Source organism: Sarcophilus harrisii, chromosome 3 (assembly GCF_902635505.1).
Source record: "Sarcophilus harrisii chromosome 3, mSarHar1.11, whole genome shotgun sequence".
NCBI classification, from domain to species: Eukaryota; Metazoa; Chordata; class Mammalia; order Dasyuromorphia; family Dasyuridae; genus Sarcophilus; species Sarcophilus harrisii.
Window position 1 is genome coordinate 66,203,175 of NC_045428.1, and position 25,818 is coordinate 66,228,992.

Here is a 25,818-nt window from a genome sequence, read left to right on the forward strand (position 1 = left end):
AGTGACCACAGGAAGCCAGTCATATTCCTGGAAAGCTTCAGATCAAGGACATGAATTCTTCTGACTCCTTAAAAAGCAAGGTTTTTTTGTCTGCTTACTCACTCAAGAAAGGAACTCTTGTCTTCATTGGAAAAGCTCATTAGTGATGAGCTGAGATCCATGGGAGGGGCAGGAGCCAGTTTCATGATTCTAGCACCCGCTGCCAGGAGACGAAACAAGCGCTCATGCTTTTCTAGCCCAGAATCCCACTCAGCAGGAAAAAGAACCTCTTCAGTGACCACTGTACACAGTGACTCATCTTGGACGGTAGCTCTTCCTGCAGCTATCTCCCCACCAAAGCTCACCGAAGGTCCCATGTGCCTTAGGTCAGAAACACTAGTAGCAAAGGAAAAAAATGACTTTATTTTGGTTGTTTTCACAATAATGATATATGTACAGCCCTGGTGTTCAAGAATGTAATTTATGCACTTGGAATTAACAGAATATTTGAGAAATGTTTCAATATCAGTAGCAATGATAAAGATGAGAACACTGAAAAGAGAATTGTCATTGTCTCTCTGTATCCATATATCAGGTACATTTTTCTGTAGCTTAAGAAAATAACTCACTGACTCAAAAGAAAATATCAATATACAAATTGATGTTCAACATCTGGAACTCATAGGTTCCTGTCAGAACTGCAGATTTCCTGGAATGGCTTGCTTGTAACCCACCCTGCAAGAGCCTCTGTGGAATCTTCCTCAGTCCCTGCAGCCACAATGTCCTTCTGCTCTCATGTTCTTAAGTTCTTCCACAGCTTACATCATGTCCAGCTAAAAAAATAAAGAGGAAGCATTTGGAAACAAGTCAGGGCACTATTCTACAAACAAGGGAGGTACTGGAAAGGGAAAGGGATGGCAGACAGGAACAGCTTCGTGAAAACAGACACACAAATCTAAAAACAATGCATATGCACACATAGTCTACTGAAACTTTAAATAACTGCACATCTGTGGGAGACTTTTGTGGTGGAATCACTTCAGTAGAAAACCCAGAGAGAAAAGCACTTCTCATGATGAAAACTGAAATCACAATATGCAGACTTCAGCAGGTGGCTGTTACTAAAGATTTAAAGGAAGGAAGTTTTTGGGTGGGAAAGCTAGTGATGCAGTCATGAACATATTAGTGCTTTCACAGCCATCAACAATGGAGTATAAGAAAGTCCGGAAACCTATAAATTCCTATGAGTCTTGTTTGTCTGTACTGGGTTGACTGAGAACAGTGAAAAATTAAGCTTTTAAAATTGTCTTTTATTTGTAAACCCACACAAATTGCTATGTGTATATCTCATTTTTAGTTAAGTGCAATTTCAGTAAATGATCCCATTTTGTTATCAAAGAAATAGTCTCCCTGGCTCTCTTTTAGCCCTTCAAAAGGGAGGATTAATCTTTGTGAACAACACAATTGAAACCACAGAACCCAGCACTTGCCATTATGAAATTACCTATCTGATTAAATTTATAATGGACCTCAGTAACTCATGTAGGGGGATTCTACTGTGTAGGAAACTCAAATGTAAAGAAGTAAGTCTCACAAGCTGCTTCCCAGTCTGTCTTCCCAGCTGAGGCAATTTCAGTCACACAACCAGCCAGTCTCTGTTCCCAATACTTACTAAATCATCCACATCTCCTCCTTCTTCAGCTGCATCCATGATTTCAGCTGCTTTCTCCTTTGGGATTAGGAACTGTGGATATAAAGTCAATTAAATTATTGAAGTGTTTCTCTTCTCTGGCTCTACAGGAGAGTTCTACTTCTCTTTATATATTCAAGACAACCTACTCTAATAGCATTTCCTTTTAAAGGCTCCAGAAGAGGTATGACATTATCTTGACCTATCTCTTCCCTTGTAATTGAGGATTCTGAAAAAAGGTTATCTGGGATTCAGCAGCATGCATTAAGGTAGAGGAGGAGTCTTTTGGAGAAAAGATTCAAAAATAATCAAAAGAACTTGTTAAATCAGTCAACAACATTTATTGAGAAGCTATAGGTCCAGAGAACCTCCACTTAGGCTCTGAATAAACTTGTTTCTGAAGACCTTATAAATTTCTCTCCTCTGACACTGTCAATCTCCTGGTGCAGGTCCTCATCACTTCCCAACCAGACTATTGCAACAGCTTGCTGGTGGTTCAGCCTGCCTCAAGTCTCTCCCCATTCCAATCTATCTTCTAATGATCTTCTTAAGTACTACTCTGACCATGTTGAATCCCACTCAAGTACCTTCCTATTAGTTTAGGGATCAAATATAAAACCCTTTTTTTTGCCTTTTAAAGCCCTTCATAACATAGCTCTTTCCTATCTTTCCCATGGTCTTAGATCTTATCTCCCTCCACTTTATGATCTAGGGACATGGACCTCCTTACTGTTCTTTGTATATGACATCCATTTGTTGACTTGCATTTTCACTGGCTTTCTTCATACCTAGGATGCTCTCTTTCCTCATTTCGAACTCCTAGCTTCCATCAAGTGTCAGCTAAGTCCCATCATCTGCAAGAAATCTTTCCCAGTTCTCTTTAATCTTAGTGTCATTCTCCTCTATTGATAATCTCCAATTTATCTTATGTATAGTTTTGTTTGTACAAAGTTGAATACACACTATTTTCCTCATTAGAGCATGAAATTCTGAGAATAGGGATTTCTTTTCGCCTCTTTTTGAATCCCCAATTCTGATATAGTGCCTGGAAAGTAGAAGTATATAACAAATGCTATGGACTTGACTTGTTTAAGAAAAACTATATAAAGAAAGGGCAATTAGAGCAAATAAGACTTTTACAGAATAAAATATAAAGGTCCATGTATACTGGAGGTATGTGATGGTGTAGAGTGTTTGGAGATTCCAAAAGTGAATGAAATGGGGCCAACACCTTCGACTTTGGGAATGGGATAGTCAATATAATCTGATACTGTCCCTTCAGCTCCACATATATGATTCTGTGGTCCTTCAAAAGGCATGAAGTCATTGGTGGTTGAATAACATCCTTGTCTGGAGCTTTCCAATCTAGAGTGTACTGGCAAAGTGGCTATCGTAATAGGATGTTGGAGGACAGAGAGGGTAATTTCCTGGGCAGAAGTTTTTGATTTAGACATTCTCCTGACAGTATGATTCTGAGAAGGGATCAGAAGACATTACCAGATTGCCTCTGGGACACCAACCAAGCCAGAGAGGCACACCTGAAAACAATCAGAGGTTCAGAGACAACCCAGATCACAGGACCTACAAAGGGGAGGAAGGAACTGGCCACAGTAGTGAAAAGACCACCTTTGTTCTGTATTCATCCTCTCTCTTACTGTACCAAGAGCTATGTTTCATCATCCACACTGCCACAATCCTAGGAGATGATCTAGTGGCAGAGTGAATAGTCAATTCTAAATAATTTAATGAGTGGAAAAGTAGTGGTATCTTCAGCAGTGGCTTTCCCTCCCTTCCCTCCCATCTAAAAGGAAAGGGGCAGAGAAAGAAAGCCCTATATTCTTGTGACTCATTCTCTCAATGACAGTATATACAGAAAATTAATTTAGTGAGACTGCCTCCCCCATCCAGGCCTTTTCTTATACAGTTGCCTCCACACAAAATGGAGAAGAAAAAAAAAAAAGATTTCATGTCAATCCTAGCTTTCTTGTTCTGCCGCAGATACCTCTCTCTCTCTCTCTCTCTCCATCTTTCAAAAGGTTTCTGTATTTTACACAATTAAGAGCAGAATAAAAATGTTTCCACTGCTTTCTAGCATCAAAACATGGTACCAACTGGTCACATGGATCTTATTGTCTGTTTTTATAAGACAGTGGCTCCCAAATTTGTTTTGCTTTGACTCTTAAAATTAGATACAATTGAGGTTTTGCAATCTTAAGGTATTTAAAAAAAACAAAAACAAACCTAAAAAAAATAGTAAATATCAGGAGTTTTGTCACTGGCAAAACTAAAACCAAAATCAAGCCTTTAGACAGTTCTGTGCTCTAGCATCTCCAAGCTCCTTGGCTATACAATTCTGCCACCCTTCTTCCATCTCCCATCCTGTTTCTTCTACTATCTGTGTTTTCTGGGAGTCCAGAAAAAGAGTAGAGATAGCAGTCCGGTACCCAAGGAATTGGGGTATCTGATGTACTGTAGGGATGCTGTTGCTAGGGGAAGGTGGAGTACAAGGAATTATCAACTCTGTCAATACTCCCATTGTGCCCATGGAGATACTGGTCCCAGAATGAGCCTTTCTTTCTGTCAGTCACTGATTGACTTCTCTCCTTTAATAACTCTGGCTACTAAGTGAGGGAATAATTGTTTCAGGAAGAAACTGTGAAGGTACTGACACCAATATGGGTGCTGACTTGAAACTGGGAATCAGTGGTACTGATGGGATTAAGAATATCATACCTACTTATGGAAATAATAAGTAGGTATGATATTCTTAATCCCATTTAAAACTGTGATTAGGATTTCCCAAAGGTCCCAACCAGGCAAATGAAACAAGAGCGAAATATTCATTTGCATATAGTTTATATACCTGATTGTGTGATCTGCTCTGTAATTTCCAAATTAGCATTTTTATTTACACTCTTTAATTTCATCACTTTTAAGGCCACATCATTTTCTGTCCTTTCTCTCTCATTCAGTACCATTAACTGACATCAGAAATGTTCAGCTAAAAGAAGAGAAAACAATCACTGGCAAAAACCCCTGCTGGGCCATAAATGTATGATTTATGTGCCCCACTTCAGTTCAGACATTTGGCTTCAGAATCATTATTTTCTTGACTAAATTATAAATTTCACAAGAGTAGGTTTTGTATCTAATATTTCTTTTATAACTTTCTTATCATTTAGGTGCTAGGCACACAGGACATTAAAAGTATTTATAGATGATTAATCTGAAAATTTCATGGGTTTTGTGACATTGCTAACTTTTTAAAGCTCCATTTCCCAGTCACCTCCCAACTACCAAAGCAAACCTCAAAATGAAATTAAAGACTGGATTAGAAGATGTTTGCTTGTTCAGGATGACCACTGTATACAAAAAAATCAAATATTGGAGCCTGAGCTAATTTTCCAGGGAGAAGCACACAGTAGCAAACAGAAAGTTTCATTTCCATCAAGCACCAAACATCTGCAATTGATTTTCCTGACAAGATCCACTTTGCATTTCTGCGTAAGCAAATTATGTCTAAAAGCTAAGCTGCCATCCATTATCCTTCCCAAAGCCTCTGGCAAAGCAGATATCTTCAACTTATCATTCCCCATCCTCCAAGCTCTTAACTGCAAGTAATTTCCAGTCTGCACAGTGATGGGGAGGATACAGCTCTAGCAGAGAAAATAACGATGGGCCTGTTTTCTCAATAAAAGAAACAAATAATCTGCACACAGTACAATGGAGTGAAAGTCAACTCTCATTTCTGCTCATTCTCTCTGCAATACACTTGGAACATAAAAAATTTGCAGAGGACCTACTCCTATTTTTGGAGATCACCGCTCTGGCGCCACTCCCTTTCCCCAAAATACTGTCTTGTTATCAAAAAAAGATTTAGTTTCCTCCTCTGAAGATCTTAAAAAAAAAAAAAAAAAAAAAAAAAGTAGACAGCTACCTTTCAAACATGGTTGGAATGAAATCTTATCCAGATTGAAGGCAGGGGAATGAAGCAGAAAATCTAAGTCACCGTCCTGTCCTAAGATTCTCTAAAATTGGAAAACATGAACTGACCTTGGTTTGCTCCTCAGACAGCTGCTATTGGAAGCATGGCTCCAGCAGGAAGTTATTATGGGCTAACATGTAGATGTATCAAAGTGTCCTGAAGGACACTGTGTTTACATGCAGGCTGCTTGTGCTCAGCACTGTACAGGGTTTTTATCCATGCCCTCTGTAGGTCATTGTCTCACAAGAGAGGGAGAGTAATAAGGAGGGAAGCTAACTATTCATCTGTGATCTCTGAGGCTCCGAAAGTTGCCCATGGCAGACAAGTGCACACAAACCCTGTGCTGTTGACTCTGCTTACTAGTGCATCTGGGGAGAGAGGGCGGGTTACCTTAGGGGCCATGGCAGTCACTAGCTATGAGCTGCTTGCTGCCTTCTCAGGCCTCCAATGTCCATCTTAATCAACCCTGCTGCTCATTACAGGGTCTTGAATGGATAAAAGAGATGAATAACCCAGAAGTGGCCAAGGCTCCTAGTGCTCAAGAAAACAACACAAGTAGGAGCATCAGTGCTGTTGCTAACTATTTCTTTAGACTGAGATTTTTTACCACTGCAATTCTAATAAGTGAGCTGGGAGAGAGTTGCCATCAGTTCCTCTCTGGTCAGGGCTATTTTCAAGATGAGGCCTTAGAGGTTAAAATGGGAAGCAAATATTGGGAGTCAGTCTAGAGCAGGGGTCCTCAAACTATGACCCACGGGCCAGATGCAGCAGTTGAGGATGTTTATCCCCCTCACCCAGGGCTAAGAAGTTTCTTTATTTAAAGGCCCACAAAACAAAGTTTTTGTTTTTACTGTAGTCTGGCCCTTCAACAGTCTGAGGGACAGTGAACTGGCCCCCTAATTAAAAAGTTTGAGGACCCCTGGTTTAAAGGTTCAGTTCTGTGTCTCTCCCTTTTCCTCTGCTGCATAGATGGGTTTCTACTACCTTTTCCCTTGCCTCATCTACATGTCCCCATTTACTTTCTCCAAAGCTCAATGGTTTTTAATCCTTCTGAAATGAATTCTTTTTACTTATTTCTTTCTCATTCAAAAGATAACAAGGTTTAGAACCAGAAGGGATCTGAGAAATCCCTAGTCCACTGTTCGCATTTTAGGGGTGATAAAACCAGGGTTCAAAGAGCTCAGACAGCATGAGGGGTACATCTGACCAACATGACCTTGAAAGGCTCTCCCACAAGTTGGGCACAAATAGTCCATAAGAATTTTTGAAAGGAGTTTTGAAAGGAGTACAGGATGTTCGGGAAAGGGTGCAGGTGTTCAGGGAAGACTGTTCCCTCTGGTGGGAGGGCTCTGAGCCCTCTCAGTGTTGCTTTCCATCTCTGGCATACATCTGATTCACTTGCCACTTGTCTAGGGCTCCAAGAAGCCATATCATGTGGAGTGGGCAAGCCCTAATATGCTAAGGGGTGGGATGGGGTCTGTCAGGGAAGGATCTACTTCAAGACAGTAAAGACCCCCCCCCTCAACCGAATGGGGCAACAGAGGCAGGAGCACTTGGGAGTTGGGTCAGACAGCCCGGAGCCCAAGGTCATCTGCACCAGAACTGTCCTCCTGAATTGTGTCTGGGCTTTGGCGTCTTTGGGAGACAGTGAACCTCACAATTTGTGCAAGCCTGTCTCACTTCAATCCAACTCAGGCATGAGTCAAAAGATACCTCCTGTGTCACTTTACCACATTTAAAAAAATACCGATTTAAGAATTATTGTACTATCTGAAAGCCGTTATTTAAAAAACCCAGCCTAGACATCATCATTCAAGAAACTATCAAAGAAAATTTCCTTGATATCCTAGAACCAGAAGGCAAAACAGAAATTGAAAGGATCTATCAATTACTTCCTGAAAGAGATCTCAAAATGAAAACTCCCAGGTCAAGGAGAAAAATACTGCAAGCAGCCAGAAAAAAACAATTAAAATATTGGGGACCCAGAGTCAGGATAATGAAACTTTTAACATTATCAATATTAAAGAGGAAGAAGGCTTTGGATAGGATATTCCAGAAGGCAAAGGAACTAATTTACAAAAAACAAACAAACAAAAAAAACTACCCAACAAAACTAAGTATAATACTTCAGGGGGAAAAAATAACATTTAATGAAACAGAGGACTTTTAAGTATTCCTAGTAAAAAAAAAAAAAGGGCAGAACAAAAATAGAAAAGAGCAGAATGTACAAACACAAAACTCAAGAGAAGCATAAAAATGTAAGCAAGAAAGAAATCATAATGGACTTAAAAATGATTAAATTGTTTATAGTATATTCCTAGATGGAAGAATGATCATTCTAAGAACTTTTTTGTTATTAGGACAGTTAGACAATGTATACAAAGATAGAAGGCACTGGTGTGAATTGACTATGATGGGATAATCTCAAAAAAATTAAGGGATGTGGGGCAGCTAGGTGGCGCAATGGACAGAGCACCAGCCCGAAAGACAGGAGAACCTGAGTTCAAATATAGTCTCAGACACTTAACAGGTCGCAGCTGTGTGACCCTGGGCAAGTCATTTAACTCTCAATTGCCTCAGCAAAAAAAAGAAAAAAAAAATTAAGGCATAAGAAATTGGGATGTCCAGGGAGAAGAGAAAAGGGAGAGGAGAAATGGGGTAAATCATTGCACAAAGAAGAGCTTTTACAATGGAAGGGGAAATGAGGGAAAGGTAGCAAGTAGCACTCAAACTTTAATCTCAATAGGAACAACACACTCAGTTGGATATAGAAATCTATCTTATTCAATAGGGAAATAGAGGAAGGAGATAAAAGAAGGGAAAGGTTGATAAAATGGTAATGAGATTAAAGGAGGCAGCAGTCAGAAGCAAAACAGACTTTTAAGGAAGGACACAATATAAATAAAGAAGGATAAGGAAAAAAATAAGAGTGGAAGAAAATACAGTAATCGTAATTGTGAATGTGAGGGATGAACTCACCTATAAAGTGGAAGCAGATAGAAAGGACTAGAAACCAAAAATCAAAAACAAAAGGCCGAGAAGGATAACAATCAAGATCTGAGACAAAGCAACTGCAAAAATAGGTGTAATCAAAAGAAATAAGCAGGGAAATTAAAATCTATTACACATAATAAATCAATATTAATATCAATTGTCAATATATCAATATTAAACATGTATGAAACAAATGATATTGCATCCAAATTCTTAAAGGAAAAGCTAAATGAGTTACAGAAGATAAAACAGACAATAAAATTATACTACTGGGGGACAGCAACGTTCTCTTTTATCCCTGGAATGGAAAAATAAAAGGACTTTTAATGAGCTGATTTAGGTATTTGTGACGAAAGCAGCAGAAGTTAATGGAAAATCAGACATATAAGATGCAGGAGAAAAATAATATAAATCATGAAAAACTGATGATAAGGGATGTAATAAGTTCAAATTATTTACTTTTTAGTTTTGAAATGTTATCACTACTCTTGTGACTATTATCATTATTTGGGTACTTTGAAAGAAAGGCTTGGGCTGAGCTGTGCATGATCGAGTGACTAAAATATATAACTATGTAAGGAGACATTAAAAGGAGTAATTATATAAAAACAGCATAAAAAGAAAAACATACAGAAGAAACCAGTAAAGGGGAGGGTGAGCAATGCTAGAATCTTACTTTTATTGGGAATGAGTTAAAGAGGAAACAATATTTATTTATATTTAGAAGGGTATAAGTCTTCTAAATTCATAAAGAAATAGGAAGGCAAAGGGATAGGGTGACAAAGAGGAAAGGGGAGGAGTGTTGGAGAGATTGATAAGTTAAGTAATAGCAAGTCAAAGCAGTAGATAGAAGTAAAGCAGAGGAGTGAGGAGGACTAAGGTAAACAGGTGAGAAAGACAGTGAGGAAAAACAGGGAGGAAAATACACATGTTAATATAGTTTAGAATGTGAATATGATGAATTTATCCATAAAATGGAAATGTTTAGCAGATTAGAAATGTGAATTCAACAATAGTTACATTCAGGAAACACCATAAAATTGGGAGATACACACAAAGATAAAATAAAGGGAAGAAGTAGAATTTATTATGTTAAAAAAAAAGAATAGAAGTAATCATGGATCTCAGACAAAGTTAAAGCTAAATCAGATTACTGAAAAGAGAAAAATAGGGAAACTACATTATGTGTTAAGCAATTATTACTCAACATTGTTTTTGACTATCTGAAATCACTAGAAGGTATAAATTACTTGAGAGTATACCTGCTAAAACTAAAAGAACATAAAACAATTTGTATACAAATAAAAGTCAGATCTAAACAATGGAAGTAATTATTGTTCATGGGTAGAAAAAGCCAGTACAATTTTTTAAAAAATGACAAATTTATCTATCCAGACTATTTATTTGATGCCCCAATTACATTATTTAAAAAGTTCATTTGAAAGAGCAAAAGGTCAGGGATTTCAAAGAAACTGGGGGAAAAGATATAAAAGATTAAGCAGCATCATTCCTTAAACTATATTATTATGTGAGAGCATTGTTGAAGTATAAAAAAGAATTATGATTATTTTAAATTAAAAATTTCTTGTATAAATAAATCAATGCAACCAAGAATAGAAGGGATGCAGAAAACTAGAAAAAACTATATCTCAGATAGAATGTGACTGCATTTGAATAGTGCTGTAAGAAATGATGAGTTGGTTGATTTAAAAAAAACTTAGACTTAGGAAGAAAGATGCTATCTACCATCAAAGAAAGAGAAGATGAGCCAAAAAATGCATAATATGGTTTTACAAATATGTGTATGACTGTATATGTTCATGTTTATGTATGTATACAGATATCTGTGTGTGCGTGTGTGTGTGTGTAGTATTTTTTAGGGTGGAGAGAGAAGAGAACAGAGAGGAAAAAAAAAGTAAAATAAAAAGTACACAGCAGAAACCAAAAGGAAATCTACAACAAAAGAAAGTTGGATAATTTTGAAAACAATGTGTAATATTTATTACATACGTTTTTCTGAAATTGAAATTTATTATTTTATATTGTAATTCTCTGATGTTCTGCTGTGTATATGGTAATTTTATTCTTTTCTCATTTTATAGTGAAGGTTTCTTGTTTTGTTTGTGAGAAAATTAGGGTTAAATGACTTGCCCAAGATCACACAATGAATATATAATTTTAAGGCTGAATTTGAACTTAGATCTCTCTGATTCCAGGGCAAATCCTCTATTCACTCTTTCACCTAGATAATCCTTTGTATTTAAGTTTAATATAACTTTAAAAATTTACCAAAAAAAAAAAAAAAAGGTGGGGGGGAAGAAAAGAAAAAGGGTGAATGTACCACCAATGAAGATGAAATTAAAGCAACTATCAGGAGCTAATGCCAATAAATCAAACAACCTGAGTGAAAAGGATGACTATTTCCAAAAATATAAATTGCCCAGATTAACTGAGGGAAATAGAATACTTAAAACTGTTAAAACTGTTTTAAATAAGACTATCAGCAAAACTGACCTTATCAATAACAAAACCAAGAAAAACATCCTATGATTATCTAAATAGATGCAAAAATAGCTTTTGACAAAATATAACATTCATTTCTATTAAAAACACTAGAAATGAAGTTTTCCTTAAAATGATAAATAGTAACTATCTAAAACTCTGACCAGCATTATCTATAATGGGGAACAACTTGAAGCCTTTTCAATAAGATCACAGGTAAAACAAATCAGTCCATTACTCATTATTGTGTTTAAATACTGTACTAAAAATGCTAATTTTAGCAATAAGACAAAAATACAAGTCATTCTCCATTTGATAAATGGTCAAAGGATACAAAAAGGCAGTTTTCAAACACAGAAATCAAAACTATCTAGTCATATGAAAAAATGCTCTAAATTACTACTGATTAGAGAAATACAAATTAAAACAATTCTGAGGTACCAACTTAAATCTATCAGATTGGTTAATATGAGAAAAAAGGAAAATGATAAATGTTGGAGGACATATGAGAAAACAGGGATACTAATGCATTGTTGGTGAAATTGTGAAGAGATCTGAACATTCTGAAGTACAATTTGAAACTATGCCCAATGAACTAGAAAACTGTATATATCCTTTGATCCAGAAATCCCACTACTAGGTCTATATCCCCAAAACATTAAAGAGGTAAAAAGGGCAAGAGATGGGGGAGAAATAGGATATAATGTGTAAAAAAATATTTATAGCTGCTCTCACTGTGGTGATTGTGAATAGGAAATTGAAGGGATGCTCATCAATCTGGGAATGGCAAACAAGCCATGAAATATGGAATAAAATTGAAATGATGAGCAAGATAGTTTCAAAAAAAAAACCTGGGAAGACTTATATGAATTGATGCAAATGAGAAGAACCAGAAAAACATTGCCCACAGCAACAGCAAAACTGCATAATGACAACTCTGAATGATTTAGCTAATATCAGAAATGCAATCATCCAAGACAATTACAGGATGAAAAATGCTTTCCTCCTTCAGAAGAAGAATGGATAAAGCCTGAATGCATAAAGAAGCATAATTTTTTTTTACTTTATTTTTTTTTGCTTTTTCTTTGGACAACATGACCAATATAGAAATGCTTTGTATGATTTCACATGCATAAATGATGTCACATTTCCTGCCTTCTTAATGAGTAGGAAAGAATTTAGAACCCAAAATTTTTTTAAAATGCTAAAAATAAATAATACATCTTTAAAAATTAGATATAAGAAATATAAGAAAAAAAGTTAAGAGTCACTCCAAAAGGGAAAAAGCATCCTAAGAATACATTTGGGATTGTTGGAGCTGGGATTCTGATATAGGTACAGATGGGACTAGAACATTATTGAGATCACTTCCAACTCTGATTCTGAGAAGTCTAAATTGCATTCTTTGCAATTTTTATCCACAGCTTCTAGTGTTGACTTCTAGGGTGATGTAGAATGTGGCAGTCTTTTATAAACTTGGAGGTAGTTATCATGTAACCTTCAGTTATTCTTTTCTCCAGGCTAAACATCATAGTTCCTTCAAATGATCTTTATGACATGAATGCTATGACTGTCACAATCACTTTCCTACAATTTGCCAATGCCTTTTCAAAAACATGGCACCCAGAATTGAAAATGTAATACTACTGATGTGATACGATCCAAATTGGATACTTACTCGCAGGTGACATCAACGCTATTATCTGATTCATTTTGTATATTATACTTCTCTTAGGAATTTCCAAGTAAAAATTCAATGAAAATTGGTAGGATTCTGGGAAGATAGTAGAGGAGATCAAGAAAATTCTAAGCTCTCCAATTTTCCCCACAACTGAGACAAAATAGCGTTTTAGGACAAAGGTAGAGCTGTCAGAAACAAGAGTTAAGGCAGAACAGTAGGCCTCCTGGGACAAACAAGATCTGAAGAAAGATAGTAAGACTGAGATTTGGCCCAAGTAAAAAAAAGCATAAAAATATCCAGGCTAATTCCTCTAATCCAGTAACTGGCAAGCCCTAGGGCTAGCTGGGTTGGAAGGTAGGCTCAGCCCCCAGTCCCAAGAATTTTCATCTCCCAGAGAGTATAGGGAATCTGAGACAGGAAGACTGAAGGAACCTATGCTGATAAGGGATTTCAGATGCAGCTGTGGTACCTGAGATATAGCCCTGAGCAAGGAGCCAGCACACACCTGGGCAGGAACACCATTGACAGTGAGCACTCACAGGAGGTCAGAGCTCTTGGTTTCATGTTCCAGGCCACAGGGAAAAACTGAAGGAGACCCTAAGGCTGAAGGCATCATCTCCTATCCTCTAGCACTAGATTACACCAACAATCTGTGAGAATTTTTTAAAAAAATGATCGGGCAAAGGAGAAAGAACCCAACCATAGAGAGTTGCTATGGGGATTGGGAAGACCTGAGTTCATCTTAGAAGAGGACACCGAAGCACAAAAAAGTCTTTCCTAGTGAAAGAGTAACACCCAATGATCGCTTGCCCAAAAAGAATTCATGGGAGAATTCAAAAAAGACTTTAAAGGAAATTATCCTGAAGTGTTAGAACAAGAGGGGAAAATACAAATTAAAAAAATCTACTGATCACCACCTAAAAGAGATCAGATCATACGAGGAAAACTTACAAGAACATCATAGTCAAATTCTGAAATCCATAGGTCAAGAAGAAAATGTTACAAGCAATAAGAAAAAAAATTTCAAATACAGTGGCATCAATGAGAATCACATAAGACCTAGCAGCAATTACATTTAAAAGACAATTATATGTACTGAAGAGAAAAAGAACTAGGGTTGCAGCTAAAAATATCACCTCTATTAAAATTAAGCATAATTCTAAATGGGAGGGGGATAAAGGGGGATTTTCAATGAATTGTCAGACTTTAAGGATTTTGTTGCAAAAAGACCTGAACTTATTAGAAAGTTTGATATATAAAATCCAAGAGAAATATAAGGTAACCATCAAAGACTAATTTCAAGGAACTCAATAAGTACAAATTGTTTATGCCTTATATAAGGAAATGTAAACTGTATATCTAAGAATGTCATTAGTAATTGGGTAGTCCAAAAGGAAGATTGGGGTATAGCTGGTTATGATGTGATTCTAAAAAGCAATACCGTGTAGAAAAAGATAAAAAAGAATAATTATGTTATAGAAATGAAATGCGAGAGGAAGAAATGACATAGAGGAATTAGATGAGGGAGAAGGGCTAATGGTTCTGGAATCCTACTCTCTGGAAATGGGTTAAAGAGGGACCTGTCTGTCTGTCTATCTATTATGGATATAAAGGCCTTCTAAATTTAAAAAGAAATAAGAAGGGGAGATAATAGGACAAGAGGAAGAGTATAGAAGGGTGTTCAAAATAACAAGAATGGGATAAAGAGGGAGGGAAAGGGTCGGGGGGGGGGGGAGATTAAAAGGAGGGGGGCGGGGTAGATGAAGTAATAACAAGACAAGGAAGCAAATAGAAGTAAAGTAGAGGAGTCAGCAGGGATAGAAACAATAATAATAATGACCAGAAGTACAATTTATCAGAAAAAAGTGGGAAATAATAACTTATCTCAACAAAGTTAAAACTAAAATAGATTTAATCAAAAGAAAGCTAAGAGAAAACTATACTATGTCAGCCATATTAATCAATATTATTTTAGGCTATTTAAAATAATTAAATAATATAAGGCTGGAATATTGCTGTGGTATAGGAAATGATGAATTGATGAATTTAGAAAAAATATGGAGATTTGGACTTATAAAGGATGATGTTATACACATTTCAAGAAACAGAGGACCAACAAGCATAGTATGCCCTTAGATTTCTGTGTGTACATATATGTACATGATTACAGATATATACATATCTGTATATGTGTTTGTGGAGAAGAAGAAAGGGGGGGAAAAAAATAAAGTTAAAAAGAACAGCAGAGAACAACAACAACAAAAACTACTGTACAGAAGCAAAAAAAGGTAGCTGAACGTAATGTGTAGTATTTATAATTTAGACTTTCCTGAAATGGAAATTTATCCGTTCATATTTTGAATCTTCTCTTATGTTCAGCTGTGTATGTGGCATTTTTTTCCTTTTTTTAAGTTTTAAATAAAATTTTAAAAATTCAACGAAAATTAATAAATGAATTTTTCTGAATAGCAAATGCTGATGAAATCCTAAACAATAACAATAGATAATAAATTTGGCTAAAAGGCTAAATTTATTAATAAACTGTGCCCATAATAAAAAATAAATAAGAAAGTGTATTTTTTTAAAATGTAATTTCTTGAGTCTTAGAAAATCAGATGGGAAATGGCAAACTTAAAAGAAATACTAAGAAATGAGTCAACATGTCAGAGCAGTTTATCAGAACATGATCTTATCTCTCTGCCCATGATATAAAATATTTACTTTTCATTAGTGAAGGGAGTCAGTTCCCTTTGGATGGCGCATACATGCCAAATTATAATTTAACTTTTTTTTTTTTTAATTAAAAAAGAACCTCTTGGGATAAGTATATTCCTTAAATTGCCAATATTTAAAAGTAAGAATTTGACAAACTATTTTTTTCTATTTAATTAAAGCAAATAATCAAAAAGAACTTAAGTTAATTGTGAGGATGATCCTACAATCTCTGTAATCATTTTCCTTTAATTGATTATTTGGGAAATGACCAAACTCAACACCTACTTTGAAGGGAATAAATATGAATATTTTGGGTGTCTGGCTAAAAATAATTATATTTTTAAAAATTTGGCTTTGAAGATAACCTGAGGCATGCATCTCCTGCAAAATTCTAGGGAGTTGGCCTTCATAAACCAAAGTCTCACTGACAATTCTATTTATTAGCTCCCTTTCATGGTACCTCACCTAATACCTCCTAAAATCAACAGATTAAGTTTTCATAGCCAGTTAACTGTTAAAAACAAGGATAAAGTTTCTTGGAGAAAAGACATTACTATAATAATAATAAACATTATATTTCTATTTTCTCTTTCACTAATAAAGAATTCTCAGATACCCTGAAGATAAGACATGCTTGAATGTTGAGAAATCAATTAGAATTATGAAATATAGTGGAAAGGTTAATAATGGTCTGGGAGTCAGGACACCTGAATTCTAGTCTTGACTTTCCTTTTAATTATTTTTGAAACTTTGGGTAATTCATTAAAACTCTCAAAATATTCTTAATACAATATAATAAATCCCTGAGAGCAAATTTTTTTTTTTTTTTTTTTTTTTTTAACAAGTACAATTCTGAAAGCTATGCAACAATGAGAAGCCCACTGGAAAGCCCATGCTAAAAGGAGATCCAGATTTCTCTTTCTTAAGACATGTCCATAGCTTGTCTTGCTTCTAAAAGCCCTCAAAGTACCCAGTCAAGGAGTCTGGCCACAGGGGTAAGACTAACTGAATGACTGATCCTCAGGCAGCTCTCAATGCTCTCTCTTCACAGAGGATTTTAGGAAGTTCTATCTTCCATTTGTAAGCTCCTAAAAACAGATGTCACCTCTATTCTTTAAATGCATCCTGAATACACTGTCTTAGTTGTCAAATAGGTTAGTTTTGTTGAAATTGTTTTTTTCCTCTTAATTTCCTGTTATGGGCAAGATATATTAAAAAAAGAAAGGGATATAAAAACAAAAGATAACAGTAAACATTTTTAAAAGTACAACAAAGCATACAAAGCAGAGTATAACCACATTGCTTGGCAAACTGTAGCCCCTCATTGTCTTACCAATTCTTTCTTACCCAGGAACATGTTTGCCAAGTGCCAGTGTTAATTAGTTATATACAAGCTTCTACTGGGGTGGGGTGGGGAGGGGAGGAAGCACACTAACTCTGCAAATAGCTCCTGAAGGAGGTTAGTCACAACTGATAGGGAGAGGGGAGAGTACTTAAAAGCAGTCATTGCCTATGTAGCACTGGGGGAGAGAAAACAGGTTTCACCATGAGACTTCGTGGTTTATTTACAAGAGGAGGCTAAACAGTTTAAGTGACTTTTGGCATTCATGGCTAAGGTATCAGTTGGCAGGCTATGGTCTGGTCACACTAGCCTCTTCTCATTCAACAATATTAAAGAGTTTTAAGAAACAACCCTGAGGTATGGGAACCTAAACCACAAGAAGCTTGTGAGAGTCTACTGGATGAAGAAAAAAATGCTAATTAGGCATTCTCAGATTTTGTTTAGTTAAGAAAGCCCCTTCTTTTGAACACTGCAATCACCTACAATCACCCAGCAACCACAGATACAGTGATCTACCAATATACCTTTTTGGCTTCCTCAGCTGTCACAGAGCTTCCTGGAGATTCATCTTTTGTGATCAGAGTAATCCCATCTTAAAAAAAAAAAAAAAAAAAAAAATCACATGGTAAAGTCCCAGGGGTTACAACAAACTAATTCTGTCCCCTATCCAATCTTCTCCCAGACTTGGAACTATAATTTTTAATAATACATATAATAATAACAACAATAATAATACCAAGGGATTGTACAAAATCCACACAAGGAAAAGCCTTTCAGGAGAGGTATGTATTTTGCATAGTGCTTTGCAAACAGCATATGCCTAGAAATCTTGATTATTATTATATTAGCATGTTGTAAAAAAGGCAGAAGGAACACATAAACTCTATTCCAGAACAGTAAAAAATGACTTAGTTTGGTGAGATCAATTCAAATGGAAAAGACCTTTCCGCTCCACCTTTAGTCCTTCCAAGATTTTCCCCATTCTCAAGTGACTAAAGTAGGAGATACTTGTACAATTACACAATGGTTTAACCCATTTGCTCCTAGAAATGGTAATGGTAATGTATTTTATCTCAAGAGATTGGCTGTTCTCAGAAGATCAAAGAATCAAATAGTTTTTATGAAATTTTGTCCTGAACTCAACATGCTTTCTAAGCATATGACAACTATCTAATGTATCTAGGATCTGCAAAGATCTAGATGATGTGAATTGAGGAAAATGAGATAATATTCATATTATCAAATGAGATAATATTTTTAAGCTCTTTTCAAACCTTAAAATGATATATAAAAACTAGCTACAATTATTATAGGTATCTAGGTAGCACAGAGGATATAGCTGGAGATCCAGACACAGGAAGATTATATTTCAAATCTAGTCTCAAGACATTTACTAACTGTGAGATCCTAGATAATTAAGTTTCTCTTCGTCTATCTCTCATTATGCCCATTCACTTATTTATACTTTTGCTTCCCAATGCAGAAGTTAAAAAAATTGAAAAATTAACTGTCAGAGAAATAGCTGCCCATCTGATGAAGTTCTATTTCAAGAGAATAGATATATTCAACTGCCTCACAAATAAGTTGCACAAAAAGGATAAAATTGAAAATAATTTCCAATTCTTATTATGAATGAGTGACTATTCTAGCCAGTATCAGCTGGTTTCAAAACATATATTTTTTAGTGAAAAAACTGAAATTTCAGTGAATAAACATTGCAACTGGGATCTGAAAAAAATGAGGATAGATCTAAAGGAAATCAGATAATGGGGCTGAAAGTGAATTTCATGTTAGACTTAAGAAAGAACACCTTTTTAATTACTAACTCAACAAAGTTTTAGGAGTTTATTTACAAAGCTTCATAATTTCCTTAATTAGCAGTCCTTAAAAATATTGGAATGAAGTGATTTTAGCTTGATGTTAATTAAATGGGCCATCTTTAGAAATATGTTTGACACTTAGGTTTATGTTTCTTATGATAATTTGGCAGCTTTGGTACTTTAGTACATTTCTTAAGTCTAAATAAGAAGCCAACAGATCACTATATAATATGACCCATTTAGTTGATCACTTAAGTTTAAGACAATAACCCACCTAGCTGGAGGAAACAAAAAATGCCACTTTACCTTGAACAACAATATTCCAGAAATCATTTAGAGCTTTATCTTCTACTTTGTCTCGAAGGGCTTGTAAGAAATTGTTAAAATTCTGTTCTTCTGACAACTTTAGTGGTGAAAGACAAAGAAAAAGTAAACACAAAATATTCCTGTTTTTTTCAGATCTTTCCCTGTTATTTTCTACTACTGTATTGAGGTTTTTGGCTTCTGAATCTGCTTTATTCTATACTGGGTTTAGCCATTTTTTCTCATGTTTTTTGATTGTACAATTTTCTGAGATATCTAAACAAAAACAAAAAACAAGGCCAATTTAATGGATATTATATTTTTGCCTTGTCTGAAGATCTGATTTCTTGTATTAGTTTATTTTCCTTCTTGGGAAGAGAAGAGGAAAAGGCAAAAACTTTTTTCCTATCAGTTTTTCTCAGTAATAATCCTGGGCCTGCACAACCCCCTCTTGTTTTCAAACTTCACACTGTGCTTTCTCTTCTATCCAGTCACAAAATACAAGTTCCTTTTTTACAATTGAGACTATCTTCAGAGCTTGAAATGTGCATGTCCTTAGGAAGAGCATATGATAATATATATAAATGCTTTAACCATTCATTCTGTCCTTTCCTTTGAAAATGACACTGCAATGTCAATGAATTCTTTATTCGCTGGTCCTATTTTACAGTCACCAGTGATGAGAAAAGGGATTGATTATTTCCAAAGTCAAGCATGTTTCACTGATATTTAGGCTGTTCTGGATTTCTATCCTTTAATGCTATCCCTGGTTATGGAAAGGTCTGGGTCCCAGCCAAGAGGAAGAAAACATTTCTGATACCTGAATGGCTTCCTCTCTGAATGCTTTGATGCAGTCAAGGCTCTTCATATAGTACTGTAGTCCTTTGGTCTCCAAAAATTGGTCAATATGGTGTATCAACTGGCAGCTTACTGAAAGATAAGGAAAAAAAGTGGTCATTTCCCTATGTTCATGTTACGTTTTAGATCTTTCAATTATATATATATATATATATATATATATATATCTCCTTTTATTGATAGGTTATATATAAAATTAATTCCTAAGAAAACAGTATCTTACATGTAGACTCATCACTATACATAATATTCACTAATATTTAATGCTTAGGATGGATCTGATTATAGTTAATTGTTCGTTTTTAGTATAGAAATCTCTGCATCATTAATTTTTACTAGGACCATTTTAGAATTTAGTGGTCAGCTGAGCCATTCAAGGTTGCATTTTTATATCAACTCATAATACAAAATATATCTGACATAAGAAGTTTGATTAAATCCAGAACTGAATTTTCTTTGGTAACATGTACTCAGACCATTTAGGCAATGCTTCCTTCTTGCATTATTCATTAATTAAATGTGATTACTTCATATATTTATAGATAATATTGGTTAAATCACACTGCACTTAGGCTGGCCTATATAATCTGTATGTTGTTGTTCTATACATCATAAACCCTGGACTTTCAATAATAATTTTACAAAAAGTGAATATAAGCCAACTGGTGACAAGCCATGACAACCATCCTGGGAAAGCTTCAAAGATGCTCTAATTTGCAAGGAGTCAATGGTTGAAAAATGGACTCTAAAGTGAGGCTGCCAAACAAGTAATAAACTAGACTTTAAATGAATAAATAAGAGTGCAGACACAGAAGAACCACCAGGATTCTTGACTGGATGAGCAGACTCTTACTCTGAAATAATCTTTCTTCATTTATCCCTACAGATGCTTTCTTTGCTGTTTGATAATTAATGCTCAATGACCAATATTCCAAGATGAACAGCTGTCCAAACCACTTACTCAATTTTGAACTTTTGTGATTATGAAGAGACATTGACATTGTCAGATGACACCCTTAATAAAACTTAATCAATACACTGCCAACAATGGCTTGTACACTGATCTATGTCTTCTGAAAAACATAAAATCCAATTTCAAACACTTTTTAAAGGCCCCTTGAATATATGTGAAAAGGCAAATTTTATTTCTAGCACATCAACAGTATAGAGAAAAACATTCTAGTAAACCATTTGCTTTTTTATACCAGCCAGGTTATTATGCTTTTCATTATAAACTAGTTGAGGGATCAATGGAAAGCACTTGCCTATGACTTCAAAAACTTAATCAATTCATCCTGCAGTTTTAAATTAATATCTATATTCAATTCTAAAGAAAGAATGCATGTTCAGATGAATCCCTTTTAGTAAGGTAACCAAGGAGCACATCCTTGATTAGTAAGCAGAACAGAAAACCATCACTGAAACACTCCAATTGGCTAAGGTTATCTCTCTTCTTCAGCATGAAAAGACCAAGTAATGAAAATATTTGCTATCTCCTACACCAGCTACACATGAGAGTATTCTCTCATATGCTTTGATATTTAGCTCATTCAAAACTAGAAAACCTGACACAACTAAGAAATAGAAGAGTTCAGAGAATGTTACATTGAGACTTAGGGTCCCTGGCTTCTCTCATAGTGGTTTGGAGAGATTTCCCACTTTGAGAAACTGTGATACAAATACAAGTCATATTACAAAATATAAAACTGCTTCTAAGAGATATTTAACTCAATGGCTACCAAGCTACCCTGGGCTCTACTAGAGCTCATTTTCTTAAAGTGAGAAAACCAGATTCACCCCCCTCCCCATCCCCTATATTTTCAGATGAAAATCTTTGCGGTCTCTTTAGGATTCAAATTTTTTCACATGGAGATAGTATGCATTGCTATTTTTCATATCTACTTACTGGATTTTATATTGGTTTTTCCTCTATAGCTTTCAGAAAAGTAGTGAGATAAACTTGTTTTTAATTTTGATGTCAGAACAATAAAAAGCACTGGATTCCATTCCATTAGGAATACTAAGTTAGATGGTTTGAAGATTAGGCTCCAATAGTCTCTAGAGACTATGTTTTGATCTGTTGAATCATTATGACACATAAGAAAATCTGTGATGGATGAAATTTTGAGACATCAAAATTATCAGAAATAAAGAGAAGAGATTTCTCTTCAATAGTTTGGTGGCATTTCACTATCAGTTCTAATAAAGGTACAAGAAAACAGATGGTGGCCAAAAATAATATTCAGCTTTAGCTGGCTTATGTTTTTTGCTTTTTTTCATATGAAGAGTCATTCATCATAAGTGTGTTTCCCTTGGCTTTCATTTATATCCCAGGCCTAGGGAACAGTCCCTGTCAGTCTGCACACCCAGTGAATCACAGCTACAATTATACCTCACTATAATAGACTTCAAAATTAGCCAGTGATTCAATAATTCCCTTTAGGAGTTAATACAGAAAAATGATCAGTGGAATAGCTATCAATCTCACGGCACTAAGTTAGCTGAAGTACCATCATTTATCTTAAGGAGTCTTAGAAAATATCTGGTCTGCAATTTTCCATTTTTCTTCTATGCATTAGACTTTAATTCACTATTCTGAATGAGTATAGATGCTGATATACAAAATTAGCCCTGAGACACAGATGCCATGAGTGTGAAGCTTAAAAATGTTTATGCCACTGTCAGAGGCAACAAGTACATGACAAGTGCAAAATCTTTATTGTTTCTCTTTAAATTAGTTTCTCTCAAAGGCAAGCACATTCTGTTTATTTTCCCAGAGGGATAACTATGATACTAGGAAAAAGTCTTATTAAGATAGGGGCATTCCACCACACCCCCCTAGATAGGTGCACACATAATGTATGCTGTGCACCTATCTGCTTCCGAGCCTTTGCCTGGCTTTTTAAACAAAACTATACCTCTCTCCTAAGCAAACAATGTGTTTTTAATGGAATGTGGAAAAGTCATTTATTAGGTGATTCTCCTGCCTGCAGGGTCACTACACTTGCCATACATCATGGCCTATCCAAAGCATCTTGGGCCACATCCCTGAATCCCCACACATACAAGATAGCCAAGTTTAGTCCTTCAGGCTCAGAGCCGAAAGCTTAATTTTAGTTGTTTACAAAGTATGCACGGTGCAGAGAGCTGAACAATGGAACAGTTCCATCATCTTTAATTGTTAAGGAAAATAAATTTTTGCTTTAAATAATATTATTTAAATGTTTCTTTTTAAATGACAAAAATAACCACTCATAAATCAAGCCAATCACAAGAGAACCACTTTTGTCAGCTACTTCTACTACTACCAATACTGTTGTTATTGTTAGAGAAGAAATGGAAACAAGATGTCTGTAATCAAAACAAGCAAATTATCCACTTGAAAAACAACAGGTAGCCAATTGTGTGATACCTATTAACAAATGCATACGCTAAATTAAAATCACTGTTTTAAAGTGTGCTAGAAATATGCAAAATTGTATTCTACGTAGTGCTATGAAATCACAGGCATATTAATAAATCTAACCAAAATAAAGCCTGATCATACGAGCGCTTTTCCTGTTCTGGTACTATGAACAGAAATGACAAGATTCTAATATATCCATATGTTTCAGAATAATTAATATACTTAGACACTGTATTATGCACAAAGAGATATTTTACAGAATGGCATAGGTCTGAAACAACTTCATAAAAAGATTTCTCCAAAAGTCAGAAATTACTAATGTTTGAGGAGAATTTCTTCTCTTTTAAGTGTATTTAACAAACGTTTATTAAATGTTTGCTATGTGCAAGTTATGCAGTCCTCAACTTTTAAGAATGGGCAGTCTATTGAAAGAAAAATACCTAAACTAGGAAAAGCTAAAACAGAATAAAAAAAAAAATTAGAGCCCAATTTCCTTAATGAATATTGACTCAAAAAATTTGAACAAAACGTAAGCAAGGCAATTACGCAACATATCAAAAGGATTATACACTATGAGTAGGTGAAATTTATAGCAGAAATGCAAATTCAATATTAGAAAAACCATCAACATAATTGACTGTATCAATAAAAAAACCAAAAGAAATCATGATTATCTGAATAGATGCTGAGAAAGCTGTTGACAAAATACAGCACCATTCCTATTTAAAAACACTAAGAAAAATTCTTATTAAAAACACAGGAATAAAGATAGCATTTCTTAAAATGAGAAGCAGTATCTATCTAAAACCATCAGCAAGCATCTGTAATGGGAATAAGCTAGCCTTTCCAATAAGATCAAGGATGAAGCAAGGATGCTCATCATCATCACTATTATTTAATATAGTACTAGAAATGTTAGCAGGAATTAGAACGAATTAGAATAGGCAACGAGGAAACAAAACTATCAATCTTTGCATGTATGTTTTAATACTAGAGAATCATAAAGAATCAACTAAAATTTTACTTGAAATAACTAACAACTTTAGCAAAGATGCAGGATGAAAAACAAACCCAATAAATCAGCAGCATTTTTTATATGATCAACAAAGCCCAGCAGCAAGAGATAGAAAGAGAAATTCCATTTAAAACAAATAAAAGCAATATAAAATACCTGTGAGTCTACCTGCCAAGATAAATCCAGGAACTTTAAGAACAAAACTACATAACACTTTACACATAAATAGTCAAATCTAAACAATTAGAAAAATGTAAATTGCTCATGGGTAGGCAGAGCTTTATGTTATAATACTAGAGAATCTTAAAGAATCAACTAAAAATTTACTTGAAATAACTAACAACTTTAGCAAAGTTGCAGGATAGAAAATAAACCAACATAAATCAGCAGCATTTTTTATATGATCAACAAAGCCCAGCAGCAAGAGACAGAAAGAGAAATTCCATTTAAAACAAATAAAAACAATATAAAATACCTGTAAGTCTAACCTGCCAAAATAAATCCAGGAACTTTAAGAACAAAACTACAAAACACTACACACACAAATAGTCAAATCTAAACAATTTGAAAAACATAAATTGCTCATGGGTAGGCAGAGCCAATATAATAAAAATGAAAACTTTGTCTAAAATTTACTTATTCAGTGCCATACTAATCCAACTACCAAAAAACTATCTGATAGAGCTAGATAAAATAAAATTCATCTTGAAGAACAAAAGATCAAGAATATGGAGGGAATTAATGAAAAAAAATACAAAAGAAGATGGCTTAGCAACATCAGATCTCAAACTATATGAGCTTTTCAAACACCTTATACCAAGATAAGGTCTAAAAGGGGGTTCATGATTTAGACATAAAGAGCAATGCTATATGCACATTACGAGAACTAGGGAAAGTCTATGTATTAGATCTGTCCAAGGACCTTATAGCCAAAGAAGAAAAAGAATATTATGAAATGCAAAAATAGATAATTTTGATTACATTAAATTAAAAACTTCTTGCACAAACAAAACCAATGTAGCCAAAATCAGAAAGGGAAGCAGAAAGCTAGGGGAAATTTTTTTACATCTAGTGCTTCTGATAAAGGCCTCATTTCTGAAATCGATAGAAAAATGACTCAAATGTATAAGAATATAAGCCATTCACCAAGTGATAAATGGTCAAAGGATATGAACAGATAATTTTCAGATGAAGAAATGAAAGTCATTTCTAGCCATATGAAAAAATGCTTCAAATCACAATGGACAAGAGAAATGCAAATTAAGCCAACTCTGAGGTATCACTTCACTCCTCTCAGATTGGCTAAGAAGACAGGAAAAAAATCATGATAAATGTTGGAGGGGATGTGGGAAAACTGGGACACTGAAGCATTATCAGTGGAGTTGTGAAATGATCCAAGTATTCTGAGAGCAATACGGAACTATGTCCAAATAGCTATCAAACTGTGCACATCCTTTGTTACAGCAGTGTCTTTACTGAGTCTGTATCCCAAAAAGATCATAAAAGGGGAAAGGACCCATGTGTACAA

General features: G+C 35.0%; 1 protein-coding gene across 3 annotated transcripts in view; it reads right to left on the bottom strand.

The window, feature by feature from the left end:
- Positions 1-381: 381 nt before the first annotated feature.
- XRCC5 (X-ray repair cross complementing 5) overlaps positions 382-25,818 on the bottom strand; it is a 115,838-nt gene continuing 90,401 nt past the window's right edge. For all 3 annotated transcript variants that reach the window (XM_031958086.1, XM_031958085.1, XM_031958084.1), the window contains 5 exons: positions 19,832-19,941; positions 19,015-19,111; positions 17,413-17,480; positions 1,652-1,723; positions 382-812 (listed from right to left, as the gene is read on the bottom strand). In XM_031958086.1, coding sequence (XP_031813946.1) covers positions 798-812; positions 1,652-1,723; positions 17,413-17,480; positions 19,015-19,111; positions 19,832-19,941 — 362 coding nt within the window. In that variant the 3' untranslated portion in view covers positions 382-797. The remainder of the gene's footprint in view (positions 813-1,651; positions 1,724-17,412; positions 17,481-19,014; positions 19,112-19,831; positions 19,942-25,818) is intronic.